At 41.8% G+C, this 25,701-nt stretch overlaps 1 protein-coding gene across 1 annotated transcript in view; it reads right to left on the bottom strand.

The window, feature by feature from the left end:
• Positions 1 to 25,701, bottom strand: part of lsamp (limbic system associated membrane protein) — a 488,839-nt gene that overhangs the window by 53,527 nt on the left and 409,611 nt on the right. The window contains exons 3-4 of the mRNA XM_073487369.1: positions 18,538 to 18,682; positions 16,956 to 17,043 (exon numbers count right to left, since the gene is read on the bottom strand). Coding sequence (XP_073343470.1) covers positions 16,956 to 17,043; positions 18,538 to 18,682 — 233 coding nt within the window. The remainder of the gene's footprint in view (positions 1 to 16,955; positions 17,044 to 18,537; positions 18,683 to 25,701) is intronic.

The raw sequence follows: 25,701 nt of genomic DNA, 5'->3' as shown, positions 1-25,701 counted from the left end.
CTGCTAAAAAGCCTGAGCACAGACTAACTAACCCTAATGACATCACCAGGGTTATTTTCTCAGACAGGCTCCCTCAGAGCCAGAGCCATTATACATGAGTTTCACAGGCTGTGTTGTATTCCTCATGATGAGTCAACTGATCGTTATGTGTTAAGTCCCTCTCTTCCCTGCTGCAGTCCTTTTCCTGCTTTCTTATTCCCTTTCAAAGGCACAAAATCGTGGAAGTAAGTGCTTTTCAATTGTGACTTCAGTTTCTGCTTCCAAATATGCACATTAGTCTTCCACCAGACTATGTAATCCACATGACAGTCACCGGTCAGCCTCTAGTATTCTCCCAATGAGGTAAATAGGACTTAAATGGATGAGAATCCAACAGTCTATTTTATGGATGTACCTGCGGCTCTCTCTGATGTGATACTGCAATAATCAGCTTACAGCACTCCTTACTCCTGGTCCACACAACACAGAAGGCACTTTAACGGTTTAGTGCCTGTCTGAGCACTATACTACGCCACATTCACAACACAGCACAAGCCTCACCCAGGCTGTCACAGGGAGTTTCACAGGCTGCTTATTTTCCCTCTTCAGTAAGGCCAAGCGCCAAAGGCAAAGTGCTTGTTGGTAAATAGCAGCCCAGCATGGTAAAAGATACAGACGACAGCAAATACACTTTAATCAGAATTGATCGGATCAGGTTCTCACTCCTACTGTTTTATGAAGCAGGGCAGAGATAAGCAGAGTCAGGGTCGAGGTTTTCTCAAGTGAACAGCAATTCTGATAATGAAAGAGTTTTATTAATTTATTTTGTTTTTAGATATACATGCCAATCGTATTGTTTATTGTATATCTTTAGGTTTTAGACAGTTGGTAGGAGAATAGATGGAATTTAAAGATAGGGTTAGGGGTTAGGTAACCATGAGAATAATGGAAAAGTGAAAATAATCAGTAATCAGTGATACTAATTGTGATAATTTACAGCAGACAGAGTTTGCAAACATTCGTACGAGTGTTCTCATTGACTCGGAAATGTAAAAATTAAGAGGTGTCGATGTGTAGGTGCTTATTGGGTTCCAGATCTGTAGACTCTCGACCGGCTTGTTGGTTCTCGCTGTGTGAAGAGCTGTGAACAGCTGGTAGAGTGCAGTGCACCTGACACACTCAGCTGGAGACCACCCCACAGTGCTCCTCACACACAAACACACACACAGAGCCCAGGACTGGGCACACAGCTGCTGCTGCTGCTGCTATACCAGCTGGTGGGAGGGGTGTGTTCGCCATTGCGCTCTCTCTCTTGTGTCTCGGTGGGTGTCACTCTTGTTGTCTTTCAACTTCCTCTCATACTTAATCTTTTTTTCCTTTCATACAGATGTGCTCATTTGGATGCAAAAATTCATTTTGATGATTCTGACTCTGGTTAAACTGAATATCCCTGAATGCATTTCCGCTCGCCAGTGGATGGTGCAAGTTGATAAGCCATACTAGCTATTTTAAAAGTACGTTCTGAATCCTCCAGAGTGGACCGAGTCACAAGTGGATCAAACTTTCACGTGTTACAGTGGCATGATGGAATGACACAATACATCTAGGTCAGTATTAACTAGCTTAGCTTTTCTAGCTATCACATCATTTAATTATTGTGTCAAAAAAGGCACAGAAAAAGTCAGGAATAGATGGCGAGAACACTGACTGTATATAAAGATGAGCGACATGAACACTTCCCACAAGTGAAGCCAAAATGTCTTGATCACCCCCTGGTGGCTGGCTGCAGTATAGGTCATAAACCCCTCCCGCTTCATTTTAACAGATGTGGCATGGGCCAAGCTAAAAAACTCAAAGTAAATGTCATAATTTTTCCCCCAAAATTGACCTGCTTGCGATGACACCACCAGCAAGATGGCAGCCCTCGTATCTGGAATATTTTGACTTCACTTGTGTACAGTGGGAGGTAATGGGGATGAATTGCCATGGCAACAGCCATGATTACGTTACTAAACCTACTTTGGTTACAATGGCAACAGTAACCAGCAGCCAGCATTGCAGTTAATTCATTAGTAATCAGCACACTTCAACATAAAGTTACCACTCATGAAACTAATTAGCCTAATTCCCTTGTGCTACCACAAGGGCAGTGACAGAGAGGTTGCTGTGCAGCCCAATGAGTGGCTATGGTGGATGTTAGAATTTAATTACTGTGGCATATAAGAATATAGGCCTAATTACTGTGTTAGAGATGGTCCGTTCAAGAGAAAAAGTACTGGATGTTGTTCAAGCTAACCAGAATCTGAAATTCTTCACGACAATTGCAGTAGGGAAAATGCGCCCACCTCACACGACCTCAGCCTCCCTGTGTCTCCTCCTCCCTCCCATCACGCCTTCCACTTTTTCTGTTGTTCTTTCTTTCTGCCTTTCTGTCTCCTCCACTCTCGCCTCATCACTGTCACTCGTCCTCTGTCTCCCTTCCTCACTTTCTCTTTCCTCCTCTCTGTTTTCTGTGCTTTGCCTTGAGCTGCAGTCTAATGAGCAAGTGGCTGCTGTTGGGAGAGTGTTCCCGCTCTGAGGAGAGATAACAAGCCCATATGTTATTTACCACAGTGGCCACTGCAGCGGCAGACCAGTGCCAACTCTCAAAGACCCTCCCAGGGACAAATATTTCCAAAGAAATTCGTGGCTGCCCCATCAAAGTGCTGGGAAGAGGCACACACTCCACACCACTCAGCTACTGTAGCTGTGAGACGCCTATGCATTAGATAGCAGCATTTTGTAATGAAGAGTCATAAATATTTCCCCTACATAAGTAATAAGCAATTTTTTTCTCATTAGTGAGATGTATTTTTAGTTTCTCTGAGGGCCTCCATTTTGATTACACAGCATGCGTGTGCTTCTGAAAGAAAATATTTACTGTGTGAGTGTGTAATAAGTTTAAACAAAGCAATATCAAGATGATAGTTAACTCATTTTATAGAAAGTACATCAAGTCAAAATCTTTGCTTATTTGATACAAAATAAAGTCAGATGAGAACATTTCTGACAAAGCTTCATAATTTGCGATCAAATACTTGTGTGACGTCCAATGCCTAACCACTTATTGAAAGCAGTCAGCACCAGTCCTAACATTACGAGAAGCAGCCCTCCATCAAAAAGACATCCAACAAGACATATGCTCCATCACCAGAAGTGTTTAGCACTTTCCTGCCACACAGAGCACTTGGTATGTAAAGTACTGCATCAGCGCTGACTACCATATGGTCCAACAAAATAACATGCCAGACATCTGGTGGGGCACTGGGCACTGGGAGAAGGAGCAGCCAAGTACACTCGCTGGAAAACACTGAGGATATGCGCAAGTACATAATCCGTGCAAAGCACATGACAGATGTCAGCCAATGACTTCTGAGTCTCTTTGAAGAGCTCCCGATATAAACAATGGCTTTAGAATCCTCTCCTGCAAATCTTTCTCGGTTCAAACTGAGCCGTGGACATGACTCTTCACTCTACGGCCATTCTAGTGGCTCTGTACTAAGGCACAGTGTTTGCTGTGCCTTGAGTTGAATGCTAAGATGCTCACAGTGACGACGCTAACACGCTCATGTTTAGCAAATTTATCAGGTTGACCATCTTAGTTTAGCGTGTTACAATACTAACATTTGCTCATTAGAGCATAGCCAGACCTCTTTCCACACACAGTTTTAGTGCTGTGGCAGTATTAGAGGAACTTCTGCTGAACCCATTACCATTCTGGTATATTGGAAAAAATACAGTCTGGTGTGTTTGGAGTTCTTCAAACCAGTCACAGTCGTCACTAAACCAAGGAATCAGCAACTTTGCCTTTGCAAAATAGTGCTGGGAGGAACTTGTTTTGGTGGAATAGTTGCACACGGGGAGGCGAGCCCTAGCTCATTTTTAGCATGTAGGTTGCCAGTTCGGAGGTTGTTTTTTCATTTTCTGACAGGGACTTAAATAGCGGAAAGGGAAGGAGAATACAGAACGACGCTCTAGTGAAAGTTCAGTCATGAATACTGTTCTTTGGCATGCTTAGGCCTTTAGTTCATGGCTCACACCACCCTGTCATTCACTACTGTCACACATGCTCACTCGTAATTCCTTCTGTCATTATTTGGGGTTGTCTTTGCAGATTCACCAGCTTCATCATTTCATCGGTCTCAGCAGAGTCATCAGTCACCACCACCACCAGTGTCTGGACTCCATGGGGAGATATTTCATTCTCCCTGAAGAGTCTAAGTGCCAGAGAGTTTCTGACAAGGCTCAATTATCACATATCATCTGCTGTAATAAAAAAGAAATCTGTTCATTTACTTGTCTCTGCTGGTGGAACTGAAATAGTCAACCAATGGCAGCCTACATCCTGTGAGTGAGACTAATTAGCACTAAACACAGACTACAGTGAAGGCTGATGAGAATGTCATTAGTTTTTGCAGATATTTGGTCATGAACCAAAGTATTGGACAAGTGCAACTTTATGACCACATAATAATACTAAACAAACATTAAGTTTATCCTGTCTGGAACACAAAAGTTCAGGGCAATCTATTCAATTGATCCATCTGCTAGTTGTTGATATTTTTCAGTCTGGGCCCGACTGAAAGACCAGCAACATTGCCATCCCTCAAGCTATGCCGCAAGTGTGGCTAAAAAGAGAAGGCATAGTTCACTCCCCTTTTTGTAAGAAGGTCTGCACATTTTTTCTGATTGCTGACAGTCGAGGAAAGTAGAGGAAAGGTGGGGAAGTACATTGAATCCCCATGGACCTGTGCAGTGCTAAGCTTGGTACAAACGAGCCATCAGGAAGCCTCTGAAATCAGATATCTCCCAGCGTGCATCTGAAGTGCAGGCTTGTGCCACTGAGACACGCCAAGTGCACACAAAACAAAAAAAAAACAATTCTTCCTCAAGCCCAGTCCTCCCTGAATAACTGGAAGTCATTAATGGACCCCAGCATTCAGCTACTGGTCTCACCGATTACAAGTGAGCAATATCTGTTTATATCAGCACGCTCTACTCAGTATTGTTGTCATGTCTCTGAGTAGCACCCCCATATCTTTGCCTCTCTGCTCTTATCCAGCCCACGGTGATAAAAGTGGGATCAAGGCCTAGCAGTGAGATTGACCCGAACTCCAGCAGAGTGGCAGAAGGTTAACACACCCATGCAATGTACACACAACACACGCATACAGCAGGTCACACTGAGTAATGTGGGTTGCAGACACTGGAGAAAAGGTGACAGCATTCGATTACGCCGCAGTGGGGCAGAATGTTAAAAAGTGTGCAGTTGCAACAGAGAACGGTGACGGTCCCACTGTAAAAGGCAGTCTCAAGCCCATATTTTTACCTGTGCAGGAACACACACTCATGCTACATGTTGTGACACACACTGACACAACCTCTACACACACCTTAACTCATATTTCCCCCTCACGGGAGCAGGTGAGGTCAGTTTTAACCGGCGCCACTCAATCCCACTTCCAGAGGCACTCACAAGCGTGTGGAGCACTGTGCCAAAGGGCTGTCCATCTACCTGACAGGCCCAGGTCACATAGAGGATGGAAAAAGATGGAGGGAAAGGATACTGGCAGGTTATTTACAAGTAATGGGTATGTGTGCAGGAAGCAGAGGCAATGGAGAAAGAAATAGTGGTCCTCTACATCAGAGCCCGGGAGACGCTGTCCAGAGCCGATGGCCACAGGCTCGCCTGGTTAGTCTGTGAAATATGGCCCTGTTGGCTCACCTGCAGCCCCTGTCAATACCCCTGCTGTCATGTGTGTCCATGGGATGGTCCCATTTAAATGCATGAGAGTGTGTCTCGCAGCCAGCATAAAGAAGATTAAAGGAGACTGCAGTTTTATTTTTTAAATTTTTTTTAGAGATTCGGTCTAGGCAACATAAGCTCAGCAGCCCAGGAAGAAAAAGGGAATGGTAAATTGTTGCTTTCATTAAAACTTCAAGGAGTCTGTTTCATTATGAAGGTTCAAAGGCAATGGAAAATATGTGTGGCTGCTCTCTCCCAGTATCTCTCCCTCTGCCTGTCATTCCTCCACTTCCTCCAACTGGGTAGCTACATGGAATAATAGGCAATGTGGATGACGCCGGGTAATCTTGTCCCTGGAGGGCTGCTGTATATGGATATGTGTCTAGTCGCCGGTCTGCTGTCATGCTCACGGCAGGCATAATGAGGCATGGCAGGGCTTACTGCTGGCCTTCACACAAGCCAGTGCCTCTGCAGGGTTTACTGAGGGCTTTTCAAGTGCTCGAACCTTGGACTTCGATTTCCTCTTAATTCCCTGAATGTTTATACGGTTAAAAATAAGGCACCATTGAACATTTTCAAAGACAAGTAAATCAACTGTGCAGTTAAGCTTTTAAAGCTGCCATGATTAGTATTTATGTATTAACAACATTAAAGATGTCTAATGTGGGACATACTTACAAATTATCACATGACTCTGCAGTTCCCCTAAGCTCTAAGGTGAGAGTAAGTGTCAATCGCCTCCTTGTTTTGGCTGTTACAGCCTACAACTTCAGTGTTTTGGGTCAGTCGTAATGCTTCCGCAGAGCATTTTGAGTCACAGCAGGTGACTGTTTTCGGTGAGAAAGTTCTAAAAGCCTGCCCGGCACCACGCAGTAGATCAAGTTAGTGATTAGCTGGCTAACATAATGGAGTGTTTAGCAGCTAAAGAGCCAGATATTTTCCTCAGGAGCCGGTAGTGACCAAAAAGAAAGCCGACACCGTGTCCTCACTGCATGCAAGCCTCTAATGCGATGTTGGCCGCTCAATCTCCACGCTCAAGCCGTTACATCATGTAAAAAAAACCATGTACCAATCAGCTGTGTGCTGGAGATCAGATTGGAGACGCATCCTTTCACGTAAAAGATAAGCCTCTCTTACTATTCCTATTCTGTTATATAGATATGGATGTTTCTTTAGTGGATATGATACACAATATAGCCAACAGCAAGTAGAGATGGTGGTGTTTACAGCTTGTGCTGGCCACAAAAAAAAACTCCAAATGCAGCTGTAGAAAAATAAACCATCAAACCTAAGACTGTAAAGATGAAAGAACACACAGTTGATTCTTGTGGCTAGACCTTCATCTGAACCAAGATCTGTCTGGAATTCATTAACAATCATTTCAAAAATGATATTTTCTGCCTCCCTGCTTTCTGAAGGCCTCTCTCGTGTAGAGAGGTTGTGTCCTCGCCACAATGGCCCTGCTCTGGCTCTGGTCACATCGAAACTAAGTAAAGATGCTGTCGGCCATAATGCCAAACTTGAGGGTCCAAAACAATAGTTTTGACAACATTGTGGTTTTACACTTGTTCTAGACTGATAAACTCCCTCGCTAAAGTCCATGTTTACTGTCTCTCATTGATATATTGCAAACTGCAGTGAAGGTGGCACCAAGTGTGGGCGTATGCAGTAAACACTTGGACATTGGACAGAAATTAAATTGTGTTCAGGGCCTCAAGTGCCATGCTCCATGTGCCCCTTGGCTGCTCGAAAAGCCCTTGACGAGCAATAGTTTTGCCTTGAGCCTCACTGAGAGGCTGCTTACAGCTGTTAGATGGAGTTAGGCGAAGAAGAAATTTTGTTGATGCGTTCTGTCTGTTTTTCCTTTGGTGAGTGGAAACTTCATTGATTTCTCTAAACACGCTTTTTTTTCAGACAGGTGAGGAAGGATTGCTCAGCAAAGTAGATGTAGTCTGAACTCCGTAGCTGGCAGCAATACAAGCAATAATTTGTATGTGGGTGTGATCATGGTGCTTTAGCAGTAGAGCCAGACAGACAGATATCTGGAATTAATGACAGGTACACCTAATCTTCACTTCCCTCCGCATCTCTTTCAATTCCCCTGCCTTTCCTAGTCTTTCCATCTCACCTCCTGTTTATAAACCTGCGGTTAGCACGAGAGGAAGTAACAAAACACCTCAGCAGCGGTACGGATAAGGGGTGGTCCGAGATGCAGAAGTGTAAGGGGTGTGAAGGGGCAGTAGAAAAGATAGAGTAGTGGAGATTGGAAGAGGTGCCGAGGCTTCACAGGCACCACTGAAAGGTTCTGATTGTCCCATGATAATTGTTAAAAGGTCAGTCCTCCTCCTTGGCCAGACTGTTGAGTAGAAGATATGCGCAAACACACACTTGCGCACATGTGGGCACGCGCACATCTGCCCCCTCCTGCTAGGGTGCTCTTTAGAGTGACGCGGCTGCCTTTACAGAGTTCTACAGATTAGCTCCTTAAATACCACAGCATTGTGATACAAAGGCAGTAGAGAGGAAGGGGAAGATGAGATGGATATGTGTGGGAGAGGTGGCAGTTGATGTTTGTTATCGTTTAGTCTAAAATTCCTAGATGAGTAGTTGGGAAAAGGTTGTTTCCTGTGGCTGAGCTCGAGTCAATAATAAGGTTAGGGCTCTTGCTATAAAAACAGGCATAAGAGGACTTGCCAAATACAAAATAAAGGTTAACACAACAAACATGCCAGAGGGGAACGATTTCTGTGAGTTCTTTACAGCGAGATTAAATAAAAGTGCAACAACACACCAGGCTGTAATTGCATTTGTCTGATTTTGTGCCGTGGTCGAAACAACACACACAACATCCTGTTAATTCTGTCAACCCTGTGTGCTACAGAGCAGGCATCTGCAGTACATTAACATGTGTCACTTCTCAATGGACGCAACATATTGAAATGGGGTCACAGAAGCCAGGGAACAGCTGCTTACGGGACTATTCACTTTGTCTGCTACTTTATAGTCACTCTGTTTCTGTGACATTTATGAATGGATAATGCCATCTGTCTTGGAGGGAGAGCTGCTCGCAAGGAAGGTTTCGGTGATAACTTGTAGATTTAAGAGCTAATCCAGATTGCCTAGCCAGACTGGTTCTGGCCATAAACCCATCAGAAATAAGATTTATGATGGGTTGGGATGTTGTACTTAAAAATAAGCAAGAATATACAATCCAGTGAATATGACTTGTCTTGTCTGTGCTGCACTGCATTCTAAGAACTAAAATAACTTTATTCTGAGTGCTGTATCGTAGGCAACCAGACCTGTTTCAGTTTCTTGAAGACGTTTCACCTCTCAGCCAAGAGGCTTCTTTACTTCTAACTAACTGGAGGGGGAGTTTGCAGGCTAAAAAAACTTTAAAATAAAGTTTTTTTTTGAAGAATTGTTGGACATGTTCATATAAGCAAGGCTCCTTAAATCATTTAATAAAGGTCAGGGCATATTAAAGTGCTGACTTTAATTCAAAAGCGACAGTAATGGATCAATGCTGATTTGAATCAGCTGATCAAGCACTGTCATCGCTGGAGTGAGGAGGAAACAGAGAAAAAAATAGAAGAGAAAAGGAGCAGACTGTTGCAAATGGAGACCAACATGAAATCAATAGTATTGACAGGTTTCAAGGAACTCAGAGCATTTTGGCAAACAACCAACACACACGCACTATAATTGGCAGCACAGGTTAGTACACAGACACATGGACACACATGCACTCCTTGTATAATCACACACAGCTGGATGAAGCAACAGTGCATGCTGAAATCCATCCAGCTGTTATGGCTCCTTCAGCTTGGGATGCACGAGTCAACCACATGATTTTTGATTTACCAGTAGCTAGTGATAAGGCCAGTGATTTGAGAACATGCACGCTGAATCACATGCTGACTATGGTTAATAATATTTTCATAACTGCTGAAACAGTCTTGTCAAATGAATCCTGGCTGTTGGATACAGTTGTAGAAATCAGAGTGCTGTAATATTTCTGATTGGGGTCAGCAGTCTGCAGGCAGATTGTCAGTTACAGTGCGGGCTAAATGAACTGAAAGTTCCGCTCCTGTGGGGTGAGTATTATAAGAGGACCTCATGGGATGAATGAATCACTCCCCAGTCTCTGCCTTTTATAAAACGCATTTGCATAGCGTGTTGAGAAGTGCTGAATTTGCTGAACCGCTGCTGCTGAATATGGCTGCATAAATGACTCTATGTAAATTACTGGGGAGGGGATTGGGGATATATTTGGGCTTACGTGTCATGTTACTTTTTTTTTTTTCGTTGTTTAAGTGAGGCCCTCCCTAACATTGCTAATATTGTACTGCACCTCCCCATGAATTAAAAAGCAACCCTATCCTTATTTTTCAAAATAATGTAGCAGCAGTGGTGGAAGAACTTCTCAAACCATCTATTACAAAAAAAGTATATAAATATAAGGAAATACTCAAGGTCCTGCATTCAAAATTATACTTAAACTGACAATAGACAACTTTTTTGCTTTAACTTATCACTCTGAAGTACATTCTGATTGCACAGTGTAAAGGCTGTAGAAAAATGACATCATCTGTGTAGCCAGAAATTGGTTCCCTATAAACCTTACTATGCTATTAGGTCTGCCCCATGGTGGATTTATCCCAGAAAAATGGGAAAAGGGTTGAATTACAGCACAAAAGAAGCTTGTCTGCCATTGTGCAACCAATACAGGAAGAAGGACTTTTTTCCCCTGGTTGTCAGTGAAACAGCTGGTATTACTGTGGGAACTCTACACTGCAAAAGAATCAAAACCTCGCTGATGGAAGAGGCTAAGAAGGTGAAGAGGGAGAGTGATAGAAGCAGAAATCAAACAAGACTGAACAGATGATGGACAGGGCCGGTGTTGCGTCAAGGTCTGGTTTTAAAGCTTGAGGGGCTCTCCTGTTAGTTTTGTAGGGCAAGTTACAATTTCATGGGTCTTATTTGTACATGATGACCTCACGTAAACCTCAGGAAAGTTTTGCACAACTCTAACCTGAGACAGTTTAAGTAGCAAGACCCAAAGTGGGGCCTGTAATCCACCACCTGTATAATACAACACATCATATTTAATAAGTTGATTGAATGTTTTGTTCCAGAAATCAAAGTAGCAGGGGCAGATTAAATAAATGTGGTGAAGTTAAACGTTTAAGAATGACCTCAGTAAAGTACAAGTACTTGATTAAATGTACTTTGTGACAGTCTACCTATGGATTGAAAAAAAAAAAAAAAAAACTAAGCGTCTGCTAGCAGCTCTGTTTGACTTTATTACAGGGTGGCTGTAGCTCAGGGGGCAGAGCGGGTCGAGCAGGATACTGAACCCCGAATTGCTCCTGATGAGCAGGTAGGCACCTTGCACGGCAGCCTCTGCCATCAGTGTATGAATGTGCGTGTGGATGGGTGAATGTGACAAGTGTTGTAAAGCGCTTTGAGCAGTCAGTAGACTGGAAAAGCGCTATAGAAATGCAAGTCCAAGTCCATTTATTCAGGCAATGATGCTTTAAGATAAGTGATATCAGCATACTATCATCAGTATCAATGCTAACATGAATATCTGAGCCCAATTTCATGGCAATCCATGCAACAGATGTCAAAAATGTCAAGCTCATGGTGGTGCTAGAGGAAAAGTAAGATCACCATAGTCAGTGGAAGTCGTCCTCTGGCAACTATGAATATATGTACAAACATTAATGGTGATCTATCCCAATAGTTGTTGAGATATTTAAGGACCAATGCCATTATTGTGTGTTGTTTCCTGCCCGTCATTTTATCAGTCTCTTCCTCCTATCTCATCTTGTTTCACTGCCCACTGTTCATTGTAATAGAGTCAGTTAAACCCCATACTGTTAAGCATTTTCTCAGCCATACTAGTAAGTAGAAGTCGTTTTTGGAACTGACAGAATGTTTAAAAATTTACGTTGTAAAAAAGTACAATTATATTATTGCAGATGACTGGATGTCCCCAGGTTACGTTAGTCTTAGACAGATGGAGTCGAGAAAGCTTTAGCTCACTCAGTACGACAGTAGTTATAGAGGAATGAGATATTAAACTTTTTTAATGTGTAAAATATTTTTCTTTTACATTCGAAGAAATGTACTCCTACTATCTGTCCTTTAGGATTGGAGCAGTATCATTAATGACAGCCAAGCAGTTTATATGGGCTACAGACAGGATTGAACACCGCGGATATCAGCATGAAAGCCAGACTGTTCCCCCTCACTGGGATCGCTGTCAGACGCAGCGTCTACACGCTACACTTTTTTTCTTTTTTTTTTCCCAGCTTGATCAAATGGTGGAATATTTAATGTGAACTTTATGCAAACTCCAAAAATCCCATCAATGCAGCATAGTTATAATTTTAATGGGGTGATATTTCATTCACGTTCGAAGTGTGTAGTGTATTTTACTGAAGAATATCCCTCCACAGGCTATGGGAAATGGATAGGTTTACTAATTAGAAGGAAAGGGAAAGGGAAGAACATTTTTCAGGATTTATTTATGTCACCATAAATCAAACAACGGTATGGAACATTTGCATGCACACACACACACACACACACTCAAACTTACATCACAAACATCTCTTGACTCTTAAGCTAATAGACTCGGCGAACATCAAAGTCGAACCTTCAAATCGTCACAACGGTGGCCTGGGCCTGCCCATCGGCTAAACTTCTGAGTCGGTGTTTCATAAAAATCAAATTGGTTGTGGGTGGAAAGCCTGCCATTATATTGGGATTCCTGTCATGTGCAGTGACCCTGCTGCTTGGTAGCACTCGTCTCAGCCCTGTGAGCCCGCCACTTTTTCACCCACCGCAAATCTACTTTGTCTGATCATTTGTTTTCCAATTACGTCCCTGTCCCTGCTAGCAGAAAATTGTCAGCTTTGGTTATGTGAACCTGCTCTTGGGTCTGCAACCAGGGGCAATGTTTGATGCTTGGAACATTTTCATACCCATTAAAAGATGAAGGAAGGGTGAATTATTATCACACTGAGTTGATTGGGTTTTTCAGGGGGTTGATTTAGGTTTCTGTATGTGATGGTACATACAGTAGCGGAGCCACACACAAAGACACATTCTTATCTTCCTTTAGTGAAATACTTAGACTTACACACAGAGTAGAAACATGATTGAATATAACTAAACCAAAGTAGAAGTTAAATAAGTGGGGGGATTGTTCATAAAGAAGGATTTTACTTCTGTGTCTGTTATTAAATTCGGTAGTTTCCTCACATCTGCGCTCAATATTTGACCACAGTTTAAATGTAAATAAAAACTTCACAGTATCTGCTCACAGCGACACATTCACGGTAATTGCCAGGAACCTACACCTTCAGCACAGCACTGCAATTTAGATGAAAGATGCTGAAGTGAAGCTCAAGGAGAAGATTACACCCACGTCGTGGGGAAATACAACAGATGAGCATAACAATGGCAGCAAAATTGAATGGGACTTTGAGAAGCAGAGCAGAGGACAAAATAGCAAGGGAAGAAAGCAACAGAATCAATGTTTGGCTATAACTGTCGCATTAGCCGTGATAAACGAGGCCGCCGGCAGAAACTCTGGAAGCCGACGCAGGACATTCCAATGATCAAGCGCTGAATAATCGGACACAATGGATTCTGGGAAGGAGAGGCAATTTGCTACCATGGATCCAAGAAGAGGAGCATCAATTCACATATTGACCTTTAAAAATGCCATTAATGGATGATATCTGCAGCTCATAGCTGGATGAGAAGTTCTCTAGTAGCCATTGTGTGCTGTGAAATTAAACTGTGGTGCACTTCCTCCACCGACAGCCTGTAGTATTTATCTGGGGTCAGGTTTCACAGCAGACAGGGCAGTTAAAACTAAAACAAACTCTGATTGATGAAACAATCATCAATGGTGAAATTAGATTTGTCACTGTCCGTACAGCACTTTTCTTGGGATAATAGAAAAGTGACAGTTGAAGGATTCGTAGCTGGAAGCAGAGACATAAACCCCCACACACATGCAAACAAACCAGCTATAGGAGATCCCACGTTTCAGCTCTCAGGTATCTCACTTGTGTCTGTCAGGCAGCCTGTTTGTGACAGGTTAAAAGCTATTTCTGTCAACTAACCATGGCTTTTGAAAAACAGGAGTACAGAGACTCCACAATGGCATACTGATGGGTAATGAACTCCTTTTTTTCCGGCCTTGATGCACTGCTCAATGTTCTTATTGATCTTACTCTTTCATGGTCCCAAGAGGTTACAAGCAATTCAGAAACATTTTAGTCATTTACAGACAAACTAAAAGGGCCAAGTATTCTGCAGTTGCTGCAACATGGAGAAGTAAGGAGATCTGAATGTGGGATTTATTGAGGCTGTTTTTGCCAGGATTTTTCTCTTCAGTTGACAGTTAAAAGGAAATGAAGTGTGACAGGTTAAAAGGTAGTCTGAGCCAGAAGGTTTCAGTGATGTTCTACATGTACAGGCTTTAGCGCACTCATAAATATGTAGTAGGGGTGTCTTGATATACCAACACTGACCATAGTCGTGATATTTAAAAATGAAATATTGATATCATGTTAAAGCTGCTGTATGCAATATTTTATACATTGAAATACGTGTTGAATAGCTCTGTATTCAAACAGTAATCACTGTTACAGAGTGTTTGGTCAGTAACCCATGTCTCTCCTCCACCTGCTCATGCATTAAAGGAAAAAAAAAAAATTCTGGTATCCCTGCCCACTTCATCCAATCAGGACTGAGAACTCCATAAAGAGGCGGTCCTGTCGTGCAGAGGACGATCCTGCTATTTGCTGATATGTCTGGCAATTACAGCTCCGTGTTACAGCAGCTTTAATAATACACATAATAATATTGTTTAAATAGTTCAGCACCTCTTAAATTATTTCCATTTCTTTCCATCCTGACTAGATGGTGGTACGCTATTGTACCTTAATGCTGGTTGCCATCTACCATTACATGGAGAAAAAGAAGAAAAAGACGAGGCAGTAACTAGCCACCTAGCTACTGCCAGATATTCTCTATACCCATCTCTGCTACTGCCAGAGTATGGCCACTGGCATTGCAATAATATCATTATTATGTATTCTTTTGGCCAAAATAATCATTTAGTGAAAATCTGATATCATGCCCTAATATGTATCTGGCACAGCAGCTGGGTAGCCTAGCTTAGCATAAAGACTGGAAGACTGAAAACAGGAGGAAACCGTTATCCTGGCTCGGTCTGAAGGCAAAACAGATCCACCTACTGTAACGGCTCCTCTAAAGCTCACTAATAATGTTCATCTAATCTGCACAAAAACTGTGTAAAAATGTCTAGTTTCGATTATGCTAAGCTAAGCTAGGATAAGCGACTGCTGGACCATCAGTCATATTTAGCCTCGTACAGGCGAGAATGATATCAATCATCTGATGGGCATACTTCTAATTATTTAATTATTATATATAATATTATTATATATATTATATAATTATTATTATATATTCTAATTATTCTAGCACTCAAGTAGAGTAAGGCGCATTTATGTGCAGAGCACCTTTCAAAAACAAGACAGTGACAGACAACAAATACAACATGCTTTACATGAGATAAGAAGGCAAAGAAAAAAGATATAAAAGACACTGAAGGCAACATGAAAAGACACATTGAGATAGGAAAAGAAAACAATAGAATATAAGACAACAATAAGAAAAATGGAAAAAAAAAACAACGCAAAAAACAGAATTAAAAATATATATATATTAAAGAAAGAATTAAAAATATATATATATTAAAGACAGTACCCCACAGAAATGTTTAAACCTTGTTTTGAAAGAATTCACAGTTGGAACTCCAGTTTTTCATCATAGTTCGATCTTATGAAAAATTTGAGGCTGTTTGTCCTTGTTTAGATCTGGTCTGGATGGATTTTGGCGCTAAACTATTCAGTAATTTAAAATCTTAAAAGCACTTTAAAGTCAATTTCTAAAACACAGGAAGCAAATGTAAAGATCTGAGAACTGGAGTCATCTTGGTATATTTCTCAGTATCAGCAGGCTGATTTTCTTACTGTCTCAATGTGGATGTAAAATTTAAATCTGTGTCCCTATCAGCACCAAGATTCACAAGACAGATTCAAGCTAAGCACTTCATTTTAATCATTATTCTTTGGCACATTTTTTTTTTTTTTTTACTTCACTTGAGGGACTTCTGGTACATCCAATCACTGATTTGTTTAAGCAATGGCAGCTGCTTAGTATGTAATACCTTCATGTAAATGTGTGTGTCATCCACATAACTACGGTAAGATACTTTGTGGTCATGCCAGTTTGGAATTCGTAAAATGCTTCTTTAAAAAGATGCTGTGGAATAAGTTATCTGGGCTGACTGTGAGCAGATTTAACTTCACAGGGATCGATGTGCACAATTACAAAAAAAGGGTTGAAAACTGAAGCTGACTGTGCATACACCTTACTATCAGCCCTCTAAGGTACAACAATTTCATGATGTTCAGGCAATGCTTTCTCTTTCATCTCAGGCGCTACAACTTTAAGACCCAAAAAAAGATAACTTTTAGAGAACATTTGGGCAAAAAAAGAGAAAAAAGAAACTTAATTTCAGCCCTTCAAGCCTCGTGTGATTTCCTGCAGCACCTATTCCTTCTCAGTCTCCTCATGATTACAGTATCTTTTGCTCTCAACTTTCCTGCTGTCTCCATTCAGGAGAAATAACTTCCGATCCTTTGAAATGGAAAACTACTGCTGAAGGCTTTTCAAGTGCACTTAGGATTCATTTGAACTGGAACAAGAAATTATGTTGCTGCAGGCAGGTGTTTGTGACATATACTGTGGCTTCTTTCCCTGGCAATACATATTCATCTATTTTCCTTGCAGACACCTTAGAGGGACAAATTTGAACATTGAACAATAGAGTGGTAGTGACACTGATGTCTGCTGCTTGTGCATTGTTGGACAATGACGTCTTTGACTCTGGGGACGGTTAAAACATAATTTAAAAAGGGTAAACACAAAGGAATTGGTGGGTGGCAACACATTTTTGTTTTGTCTTTTATTGACCTGATTTCCAAGTTTATGACTTTACAGTTGACATGATGGATAAGTAATGTGTTGTATGTTTAACTTTTATGCTTTAGTTGATGTGGCTGCCACTTACCTTGTACAATGAGGTAGACCTGTGAGGTCTTGGGCTGCTGCTTGGTCTGTATGGAGCAGGTGTACGACCCCTCGTCATACACGTCCACCTATGAACAATAAAATAGAATATTGTTCTTATTTATATATATATAAGACAATATATATAAGAAAATGTTAAACTGCCTGGATTATATTTTAACATGATTACAAAACAGTGTGAATGAACATATTATGGCCAGGTAGCAGCCAAATAATGACTAAACTGTTTTATGTTTACGTTGTGGCACTCACAAAACTTGGTTAAGGTTTGGGAAAGATTGTAATCCTAGGCAGTCCCTCCAGGAACAACAACCATTCATCTTTTGTTCAATCAGTGCAATGTTCCTGCAAATTTTGACCAATCCTCATAATTATGCAGTTTTTGGACAAAATTGCAAAGTTGTGCAGAATTCACAGGGACATTTTGGAGGCAAATGTATTTCTTACTCAAATACATTTATTTCTTTTTATAACTTTACTAGTTACTTTTCAGGTTGTCTGCTGCATCAGAGCCAATGTAGCATATATTTAAATTAATTTATACTGATTCCAATAATCAGGACATGCTGAACATTGTGTCAGATAATCAGCCAAACTGATAATAGGTTAACCGATATACAGTATAAACATACCTCAAAATATATGTATCATTTACTTCTACTTGTACTTTTTATTCATTCATTTCATATCAGATACCCCAGATATTTCACTCAAGTACTATTCATATTAGTACTGATTTTAACAAGGTATCTTTACATTTAATCAGGTATAACTTTTGGATTTGAATAACAAGCGACTTTGTTGACTTTTAGCATTTAAACTAACCTACGATCTCTCCCCAACCTTAACAAAAGTGCTTTTGTTGCCTCAGGCAGGCCACACATGGGACTGAACATCTGAATATGATGTCAAAGTCCTGCACTGTGAACGACCATAGTTTGGTCTTGTTTGTTGACCTCTTTGTTTAAATTAAACCTGGAGTACTGTGAACACACATTACACACTACTGCAAGTGTGTAGAACAATCTTCTGTCTTTTTTATTACATTAATGATAAAGTTTCACACATAATCTCTTCTGAACAAATTAGTTGACTAGCTGACAGTTTTTTTTTCCTCGATTGATTCATGATGCAAAAAACAAATGGCTCCATACAGCTCATCCAGCATAATCCAAGTCTCCGGAAGAAGAGAGATCCCAAATTGTTTTGAAAAAATGTTATTTACACCTTTGACAAGAAGATGAGCTTGTGCACCCACTTCAGATGGGGTGCTCTTTTAGCTTAGCAGCTACAGATCAAATATTTCAGTATTAAAAAGGGTGTAAATAATGACTTTTCAAATCACTTTAGGATCTCTGGGCTTCCGGAAACTTGGATTATGCCCGTCAAGATACACATTTTCATGTGCAAGCAGAAATTTTATGTAAAACACCCTAGTAATGCTTGAAAAAATTCTGTTCTCTCCCATCTATTTATGCACCAGTCATCCAAACCCAGGTCATGATGACTCAAACACACAGTATAAACATTATAGTGCGCTCAGGTTCAGTTTCCACTATTACCTTTTGTATGCGCAGGCTGTACTCCAGCTGTCCTTTAGTGACCAGATCTACTCTGGGGTCCAAGGACCACTTGTCCTGGCCAGCGAAGATGATGTTGGATCGATTGAGCCAGGCCACCCTGGACACTTTGTCATCAACGTAACACCTGCAGGCACAAAGAAATTGAGTGCGTTGAGGAGAAGGAAATAGACATAGAATGCTTGGTTTCTCATTTGAAGATGCGGTGTGAGAAGGTGTGAAAAGAGATTGCATGTAACTTTTCCTATTTCATGACTGTAATCGTATCAGGAGGAAATGTGAAATGAAATGTGAAATATCTTTGGTTGGAAACAAACAAATAATTTGCTGTATGAAACTCTGAGGTGTTTTACGAAAGGGTTTTGAAGCACAGTCATTTCTTGAGACGCTGGGCCAAGCTTGGCATACTGCAACACAGTTCAGCAGTGCTTTGATACTGCTGACCAGCAAGGGTATGCCAGAGTTAGTTAACCTAATCAATAAAACTCAGCACGCCACTTATCCTGAGGTCTCTGAAGCCAAAGTTGAGGAGCAATTTTTTTTCTTTCCCATCCTCAATTCATCCACTGCACACTCTCTTCCTCCCACTCATTGCCTCACTTTACCCCCTCTCTCCTTCTCAGTCTCCTTCTTTAAGTCTGCCTACCTTCCTCTCTCTGATAAATACATCTCCTTTAACAGTGAACCTATTCCTGCCGATGAGAAAGGACACCGGTATCCTCTTGTTTACTTCTTGTTGCACGCTGTCAGAACATTACGCCAAGTAAGCTCGAGCTGAGACATCACGCACGGGAGGGATGGGAGCCGAGCGTCTGCCTAATGAATAAATGTAAATGTGAGAAGACGTCGGAATCAATGAGAATGGATATCAGCCGTAATGCAAGCCGACAGTGGATGCGCCTCACATGCAAATTCCCAAGACTCCCCGAGCCTTGGCTGCGTGCACAGCTTTGGAGTGTGTTGGGCTACAAGAGAGTAGATTAGCGAGGCAGTGGAGTGAGGCTGTCTTTGGCAGGTGACCCCGGGTGATGCACAAAAGTGGTGGTGCAGTCACCCCGGCCTGTTACCCGGTGGGAGCTGGATGTCAGATTTGTTGAAGGCTTGTACTCCCAGCTTGAATCCCTGTTGATGTTGCTTCCCTAAGTGTGGAACCAAGATAACACGCTGCATTTACTGACTCCCTTTGACATCTACCTTCCACTTTCCTCACTCTGACGTTGTTATTTTTGTTTTGTTTCAGACACAATTTTCTATACTCATGGAGAGCTTATAAACAACTCACTGCGAGGCTTTCTGAGAAGTATAAAAGTATGGATTCTGTGAATCTGGAGGAAACGTGTGGGGCACTAAAATAGAGCATGACTCACCTAATTCAAATCCATATAATATAGATCATTTTACGACTCAGATTCAGTACGAGTTGAAATCATCTTTGAATAATGGGGCCCGGAGGGGCAAGATTCATCCGAGTTGGATGTTCAAACCACAGGAACTTTACTTTATATTCTAGTCGAGACCTTGGTGCTTCCAAGGAGACCAAAAACATAATTTTAAATTCAATTAAATTGTGTATAAATGTCCAGAACACAAGATATTGCACTGAATCAAACTGTTGTGACATACTGTACTGTAGCTTGAGTGTAGCCCTGAAACAGGCAGAGTACAAAACAATCTTGCACATTGTTGCACAGTGTGGGAGAAAAAGAGGTCAGCAGTATATCAGCTGCTGAGACGTGATGAGTCTGTGTTCAAAATGTACTGTGCAGAATTGATTTTTTCTCTTGTGCACAGGATTTGCCCTTCAGATTTTCCCGTTTGATTACATTCCCTTTATTGTCAGAGCAATCTAATATATGGAATGTAAAAGTGTGAATGCTAGTGAATGTGAATGTATGAAAAGCTTCTAATGCTGTGACTGACTTCTGCGTTCTCTAAGTGAAATTGCCCTCTATTAGTCAAAGATATAGACACACAGTGACAAGTTGAACAGCTTTTAAGTGTTTGCAGTGAAGCAATAAAGTGCCCTGGCCGACTGAACGGCTTCATGTTGTTTGTTTTCTCTGAGCTCGCTTCCTCGCCTCCGTTATTACCAGTCGTCTCCTACCGTGGAGTAAACGGGAGGAGGTGAAGAAACAAAAACCGTAAAAGTGAAAGACACAAGCTGGGACGTGAGCAGAATCATGACTCATTTCCTTCAGTTGTCTCTTTCAAAAACTTTAAACATTAATCCGTCTGCTGATACTGAACCTGAATTGTGATCTTGTCAGTTTACAGACAAGACAACTGTCTACTATGCAGACATCTCATACAGACTCCAGTAGAGTAATCCGTTTGATGCTGATTCATAGTTGCAGATTATTCCTACAGTTTAAGTTACGCACTAAAGATCTGTGGGCGGAAGTTGTCATGACACACTCACAGACACCTTTATTGCTATTTACTATTTACAGAGTGAGACCATTGTCCAAACAGTCACTGATGTGGAAAGCTGTTGCTTTTTGTTTTGCCTGGCAAACGCAGATTTTCGGTTTTCCTTCGGAGATCTGAAGCAGCCTGACCGAAGCTTTGTGACATAGTTCAGAGACTGCAGGATTGTCACTCAGCCAATTGTAAACAGACATTCATCGTGCAATTAATATGTAAATGTGAAAGGCTTTAAACTCCTCAAGTGGATTTGAGATAAGATTAAACTTGTGTGGAATGTGGATAATTGAGAGGAGCGGCCATTGTGGTAGAATTCGGCACAAATGAAAAAAACACGCTCTATAGAAATAAATCAATAAAGTTGATAGAAACAGCTGTGATGATTACATAAACACATTAAAAAGCTGCTAATTAAAAGATTGTGTAATTCAATAAATGGTCCTGTATGAATATCCATTGGTACAATAATTGTTACTGAAATATAAAACGGAACACAAAAGCATTATTGTGCGGATTATGAAGAACTAAAAGGGAAATGTGCCTTCATGTTTTTTTCTGAACTCTTCCCTCCCGCTGAAGCGTCTAAACATTATTCTTGGACAACAGCAGTCTGCTGAGGATGTGTTTAATAGTCACTGAGTTTAGATGCTATTTTTCAGGCAAACAGGATTGGCTGGGACTTGTCGCCCTGGTAACGAAGAAAATGGAGGTAAAGATTGTTCTAGCTGGTCTCTCAAGCTTGAGCTCTATCAGAGAGAAAGTGATATCAAGTCTGGAGGGGATATTTTCTCAAGAGCAATTCCTGAGAGGGAAACCAGAAGCAGTGCAGTAACTCTGCTAATGAACACTCCGTCATCCATTGCATTGCCAGCTTCTCACATTGACTCAAACTCAAACAGCTGCAAACACTAGCAAACGTCAGCTGACATGAAAATGTTAGCTTGGATGTGTGGAAATATCATGGGGTTCCAAACTAAAGAATGACAGACAGATGAGGTGCCCATCTGCAGAACCAGGCAGAGGAAGGTGATTGCCCCACAGACCAACACCTCCAATTTATACTCCTATCTCTGTGATCACCATCCAGCTCTGTTAGCTGTACAGTTTGGTTGTTTTTCAGGAAGAGTGTTCACTAAAAAAAAAAAAAAAGTCCTATCTGTGATGCAATAAAAAGGTAATATGATCCCAGTATGTTTAAGTGCAATTTTAAAAGTTTCAAGCATGTTTGATGATTGAATATGGATAATATTGTGAATTGCAATTATTTAAGCGAGGTTGATGACAACATGAAATTTTCATATCCTCCCATGCCTAGTTGAGATATTTCAGTCTGGACGAAAAAGGTGGAATAACTGAACGATCGACAGACTGATACTGACGTCCGTGTTATGGAACCAAACTATTCCAATGTGTCAAAAACTGTCAAATAAGCATCGATGACATATATCGTGTTGCTTTATGAAACACAGTTGTATTGTTTGATTCCCGACCATGGTGAAATAACAAAAATAAAATCCTATAAGGGCACTCCCACAGTTTTCACTCTGACAGAGGAACTTTGAAGGTAATATCACAACAGCTTACTATGATTTCCAACAGTCTTATGACAGCTGTCAAGATCTCTGTGCAACCATCAGTTTCCACGTCAAGAAGGAAGACGGAAATATACTGAAATTCAAGATAAAACATTTGCAGTGCAGCGGGATGCACCCAATTATACCCTCTGTGTGAGTGAGGCAAGCGGTTTTAATTTTGAAAACTGACTCATACTGTGAGTGTGGCTTCTCCAAAGAGCCATGGAAGCTCTTGGATAAATACAGGTGACTGGGACTATTAATCATCCAAATGTTCCTAATTGTATTACCTCCTTTCAGTTAGCGGTGACCATATGCTGCTCCATATGGGTCAAAGAAATAGATAAATAAATACACAACACATGGTGCTGTACACGGCCACCACCCTCAGACTTCAATCAGAGCCATATTCCAAGACTCCAAACATTCTCATCTTCCCTCGCCGTATCGCTGTCCCTCTCATCTCTTCACACCTCTGCCTCACCACTCCTTCACTTCTCTTCCTCTTGCTATTCTCATTTTCTCACCCCATCTGCCTCTCGTCCTTGTCATCCCTCCTCCTCTCTGTAAGTTTCTTCTCCCCTCTCATCTCTCCATCAACACTCTGGAGCAGAGGTGGACAGCATGGAATAGAAATCAAAGGGTCTATTCATTGATCGTTGCTACAGAACTGGTTTCTACGCTGCCTCTTGCCTTCTGCTTTTTCTGGAACTGCACAAGTCTCCAGAGGGTCCTTGGTGCAAAGTGTAGAGCATGCTCAGTAGTGGCTATTTCCTGTTTCCACTAATGAGCGACTCCTCGAGAAACAGGGAACTTCCGATTACTTGTCAGAGAGGTTGTCTGCCTGTAGCTCTTGCTTTCTTCTTGCAGAGTAGCTGTCACGCTGTGTCTAGGTAGGGCCGGGTTTCTCAGGCTGTGCCGGGGCTCTGCTGGTCCGGAATGAGAAATAAGAGCACGTCTGTCTACGGCTGGCCTGATCTGAGGCGCATTCAACAAGTCGCTTGCAGGGAACTCGGTTTGATTGGTAGTGCGAGCCACGGTCGAACGATTTGTAATGAAAATCCATCCCATTAACTGGCTGCAGCCCTCACAATGATGCAGTATCTCAGCTGTGTTACTTAGCTGGCGTGACTTTATTTATTTGAAAATTTGGCAAAAGATCAGCCCTCTTTCTTTATCACAACAGCATCTCCATGTTCGCAATCCTCTGAAGAATCCTCTCCGAGCCCATAATCCTCTGCAGAATACATAGTCTCTGCTTACATAAAAAACGCTTGTAACTGCTTGCAAATATTTGCTGATGCTTGTAAACAAAAAGCCTTGTTAAATGCACCTTTCTTTTTTTGCTGGATTTTACAAAGTGCCGTCGTTGTCTATCAGTCCCTTCAGAGACAGGGGCTGGGTTTATGCAGGATCTGCTTCTGATGGATGCCTCGGTTGCTGTCCTGCGCTGTTTTACCCCGAGCTTTGTTGATGGATGCTCTGCTGTGCTATATTATACTCTTTTTCTGCCCCGCTGTGCTGTGCCAATATGGACTGGCCAATAGGCTATGGCTGACAGGGGACTGTGTGGGCTGACAGATGCCTGGGCCAGAGCTGCTGAGCTGGGCTTGTGTTGACAGGAGGGCTGGGCTGGATGGATCCCTGCTCTAGGGCTAGCCGTGGGGGAGGACCAAAGAGCAGGCTGAAGCCAGGAAGTGAAACTGTAATGAGAGGCACGATGTGCCAAGACTGACAGAACAGCTCCACCACCCGCTATCCCCATCAATACCCAGTTCTCCTCATCTCACCTCGTCTTTTCTCTCCTTTTTTTTTTGCCTCTCTGACACCTCTCACCCCTTAACAAAACACTTTTTCCCCTCAATTTTTTTTTTGTAGTGCGTCTGTCTTGTTCTGCCCTCCACCCTCTTCGACCATCTGCCTCCACCTCATTCCCTTCCTCTCTCCTTTTCAGCCTTTCATCATCATATTGACCAGGCAACCTATGTCGCTGAGGTGCCTCTGTGTGCATGCATGTGTTCGGGTGTGTTGCAAGCGAACAGCTGCCATACAGAGAGAATCTGAAATCTTCTCTCCGAAAGACTCAAACAACTTGTTTCAGCAATCGATAAAGATTTAAGGCGAGACTGACACACCGGCTATTTGATCGAAAGATGCCTCACTCCAGCCTGGTGGGCAAGTAAGTTCTGTGCCTTTTTTGTCTGTATGGCAGGTGGCAGGGGGCACAACAGACAGTGGGAGGGAGACGGTGAGATAAAGCGAGGACGTGACACAGAAGAAAGCGACACCAAGAGAAGAGAGAGAGCAAAAGTAAGCTATGGGAAAGAAGTGAAGCTAAGGCTGCATACCAAATCAAAGCCAGGTCATTCCTTTATAGCCCTCAAAGCAGTTTCTTGCCCTAGATTTTTCTCAGCGTAGCAGGTTAAATGTATTTCCGGTAAGGTCTAAGTTTATCCCCTAGGAGTGGGTTTAGTGGAACAAAGCCTTTATTGAAATACACGATGCAATGCTTTCTTGATATAGAAACCAGCATCCGCTTTTTTATGTTTAACAGAAAAAGAAAACTACATGTACGGCTTAAAATCTCCCCCCGGAGACACTTTACCCTTGATTATGTGAGTAAGCAAGAATTTGGAGTTCACAAAAACACAAAGGTGAACGTACTTTACCTGTGAATATGAATGCATGTGTGTTTGTGTGTGTGCCACCATGTGTGTTGTTGTAATTGACAATCAGCAGGTAAAATCTACACTTACACCATTGGAAATTGGTGTTGACGCCAGAGGCACACAGGTCACATTAATTATTGTAATTTCCAAAGTCAGGTGCAAAGTGTTTTGAAGCATGTTTGTGAAATTTCCCTTGCAGGTTTAATGATGCATTCATAAGGAGGAATGATGAGGGTGATGTGTGGGGGAGTGATAAACTGTCTCCTCTCATTAATAGTGATTCTAAACAAAGCTGTTATCAACAGGAAGAGCCCCATCAGACGCCACATAGAGGGCCCAGCTTGAAATAGAAAAGTCTCTGTTCATCCCTATGATCCGCATCCAAAGAATAAAAACATGGACATCAACAGAAGCTGTTTTAACCCTTTAGCCTTCCAGCCGTGACATCAGTCGCCTCAATGACTTCAGTTAAGCCAAAC

The sequence above is a fragment of the Pagrus major genome, chromosome 2 (assembly GCF_040436345.1).
Source record: "Pagrus major chromosome 2, Pma_NU_1.0".
NCBI lineage: Eukaryota > Metazoa > Chordata > Actinopteri > Spariformes > Sparidae > Pagrus > Pagrus major.
This window is presented reverse-complemented; position numbering and strand designations above follow the sequence as displayed.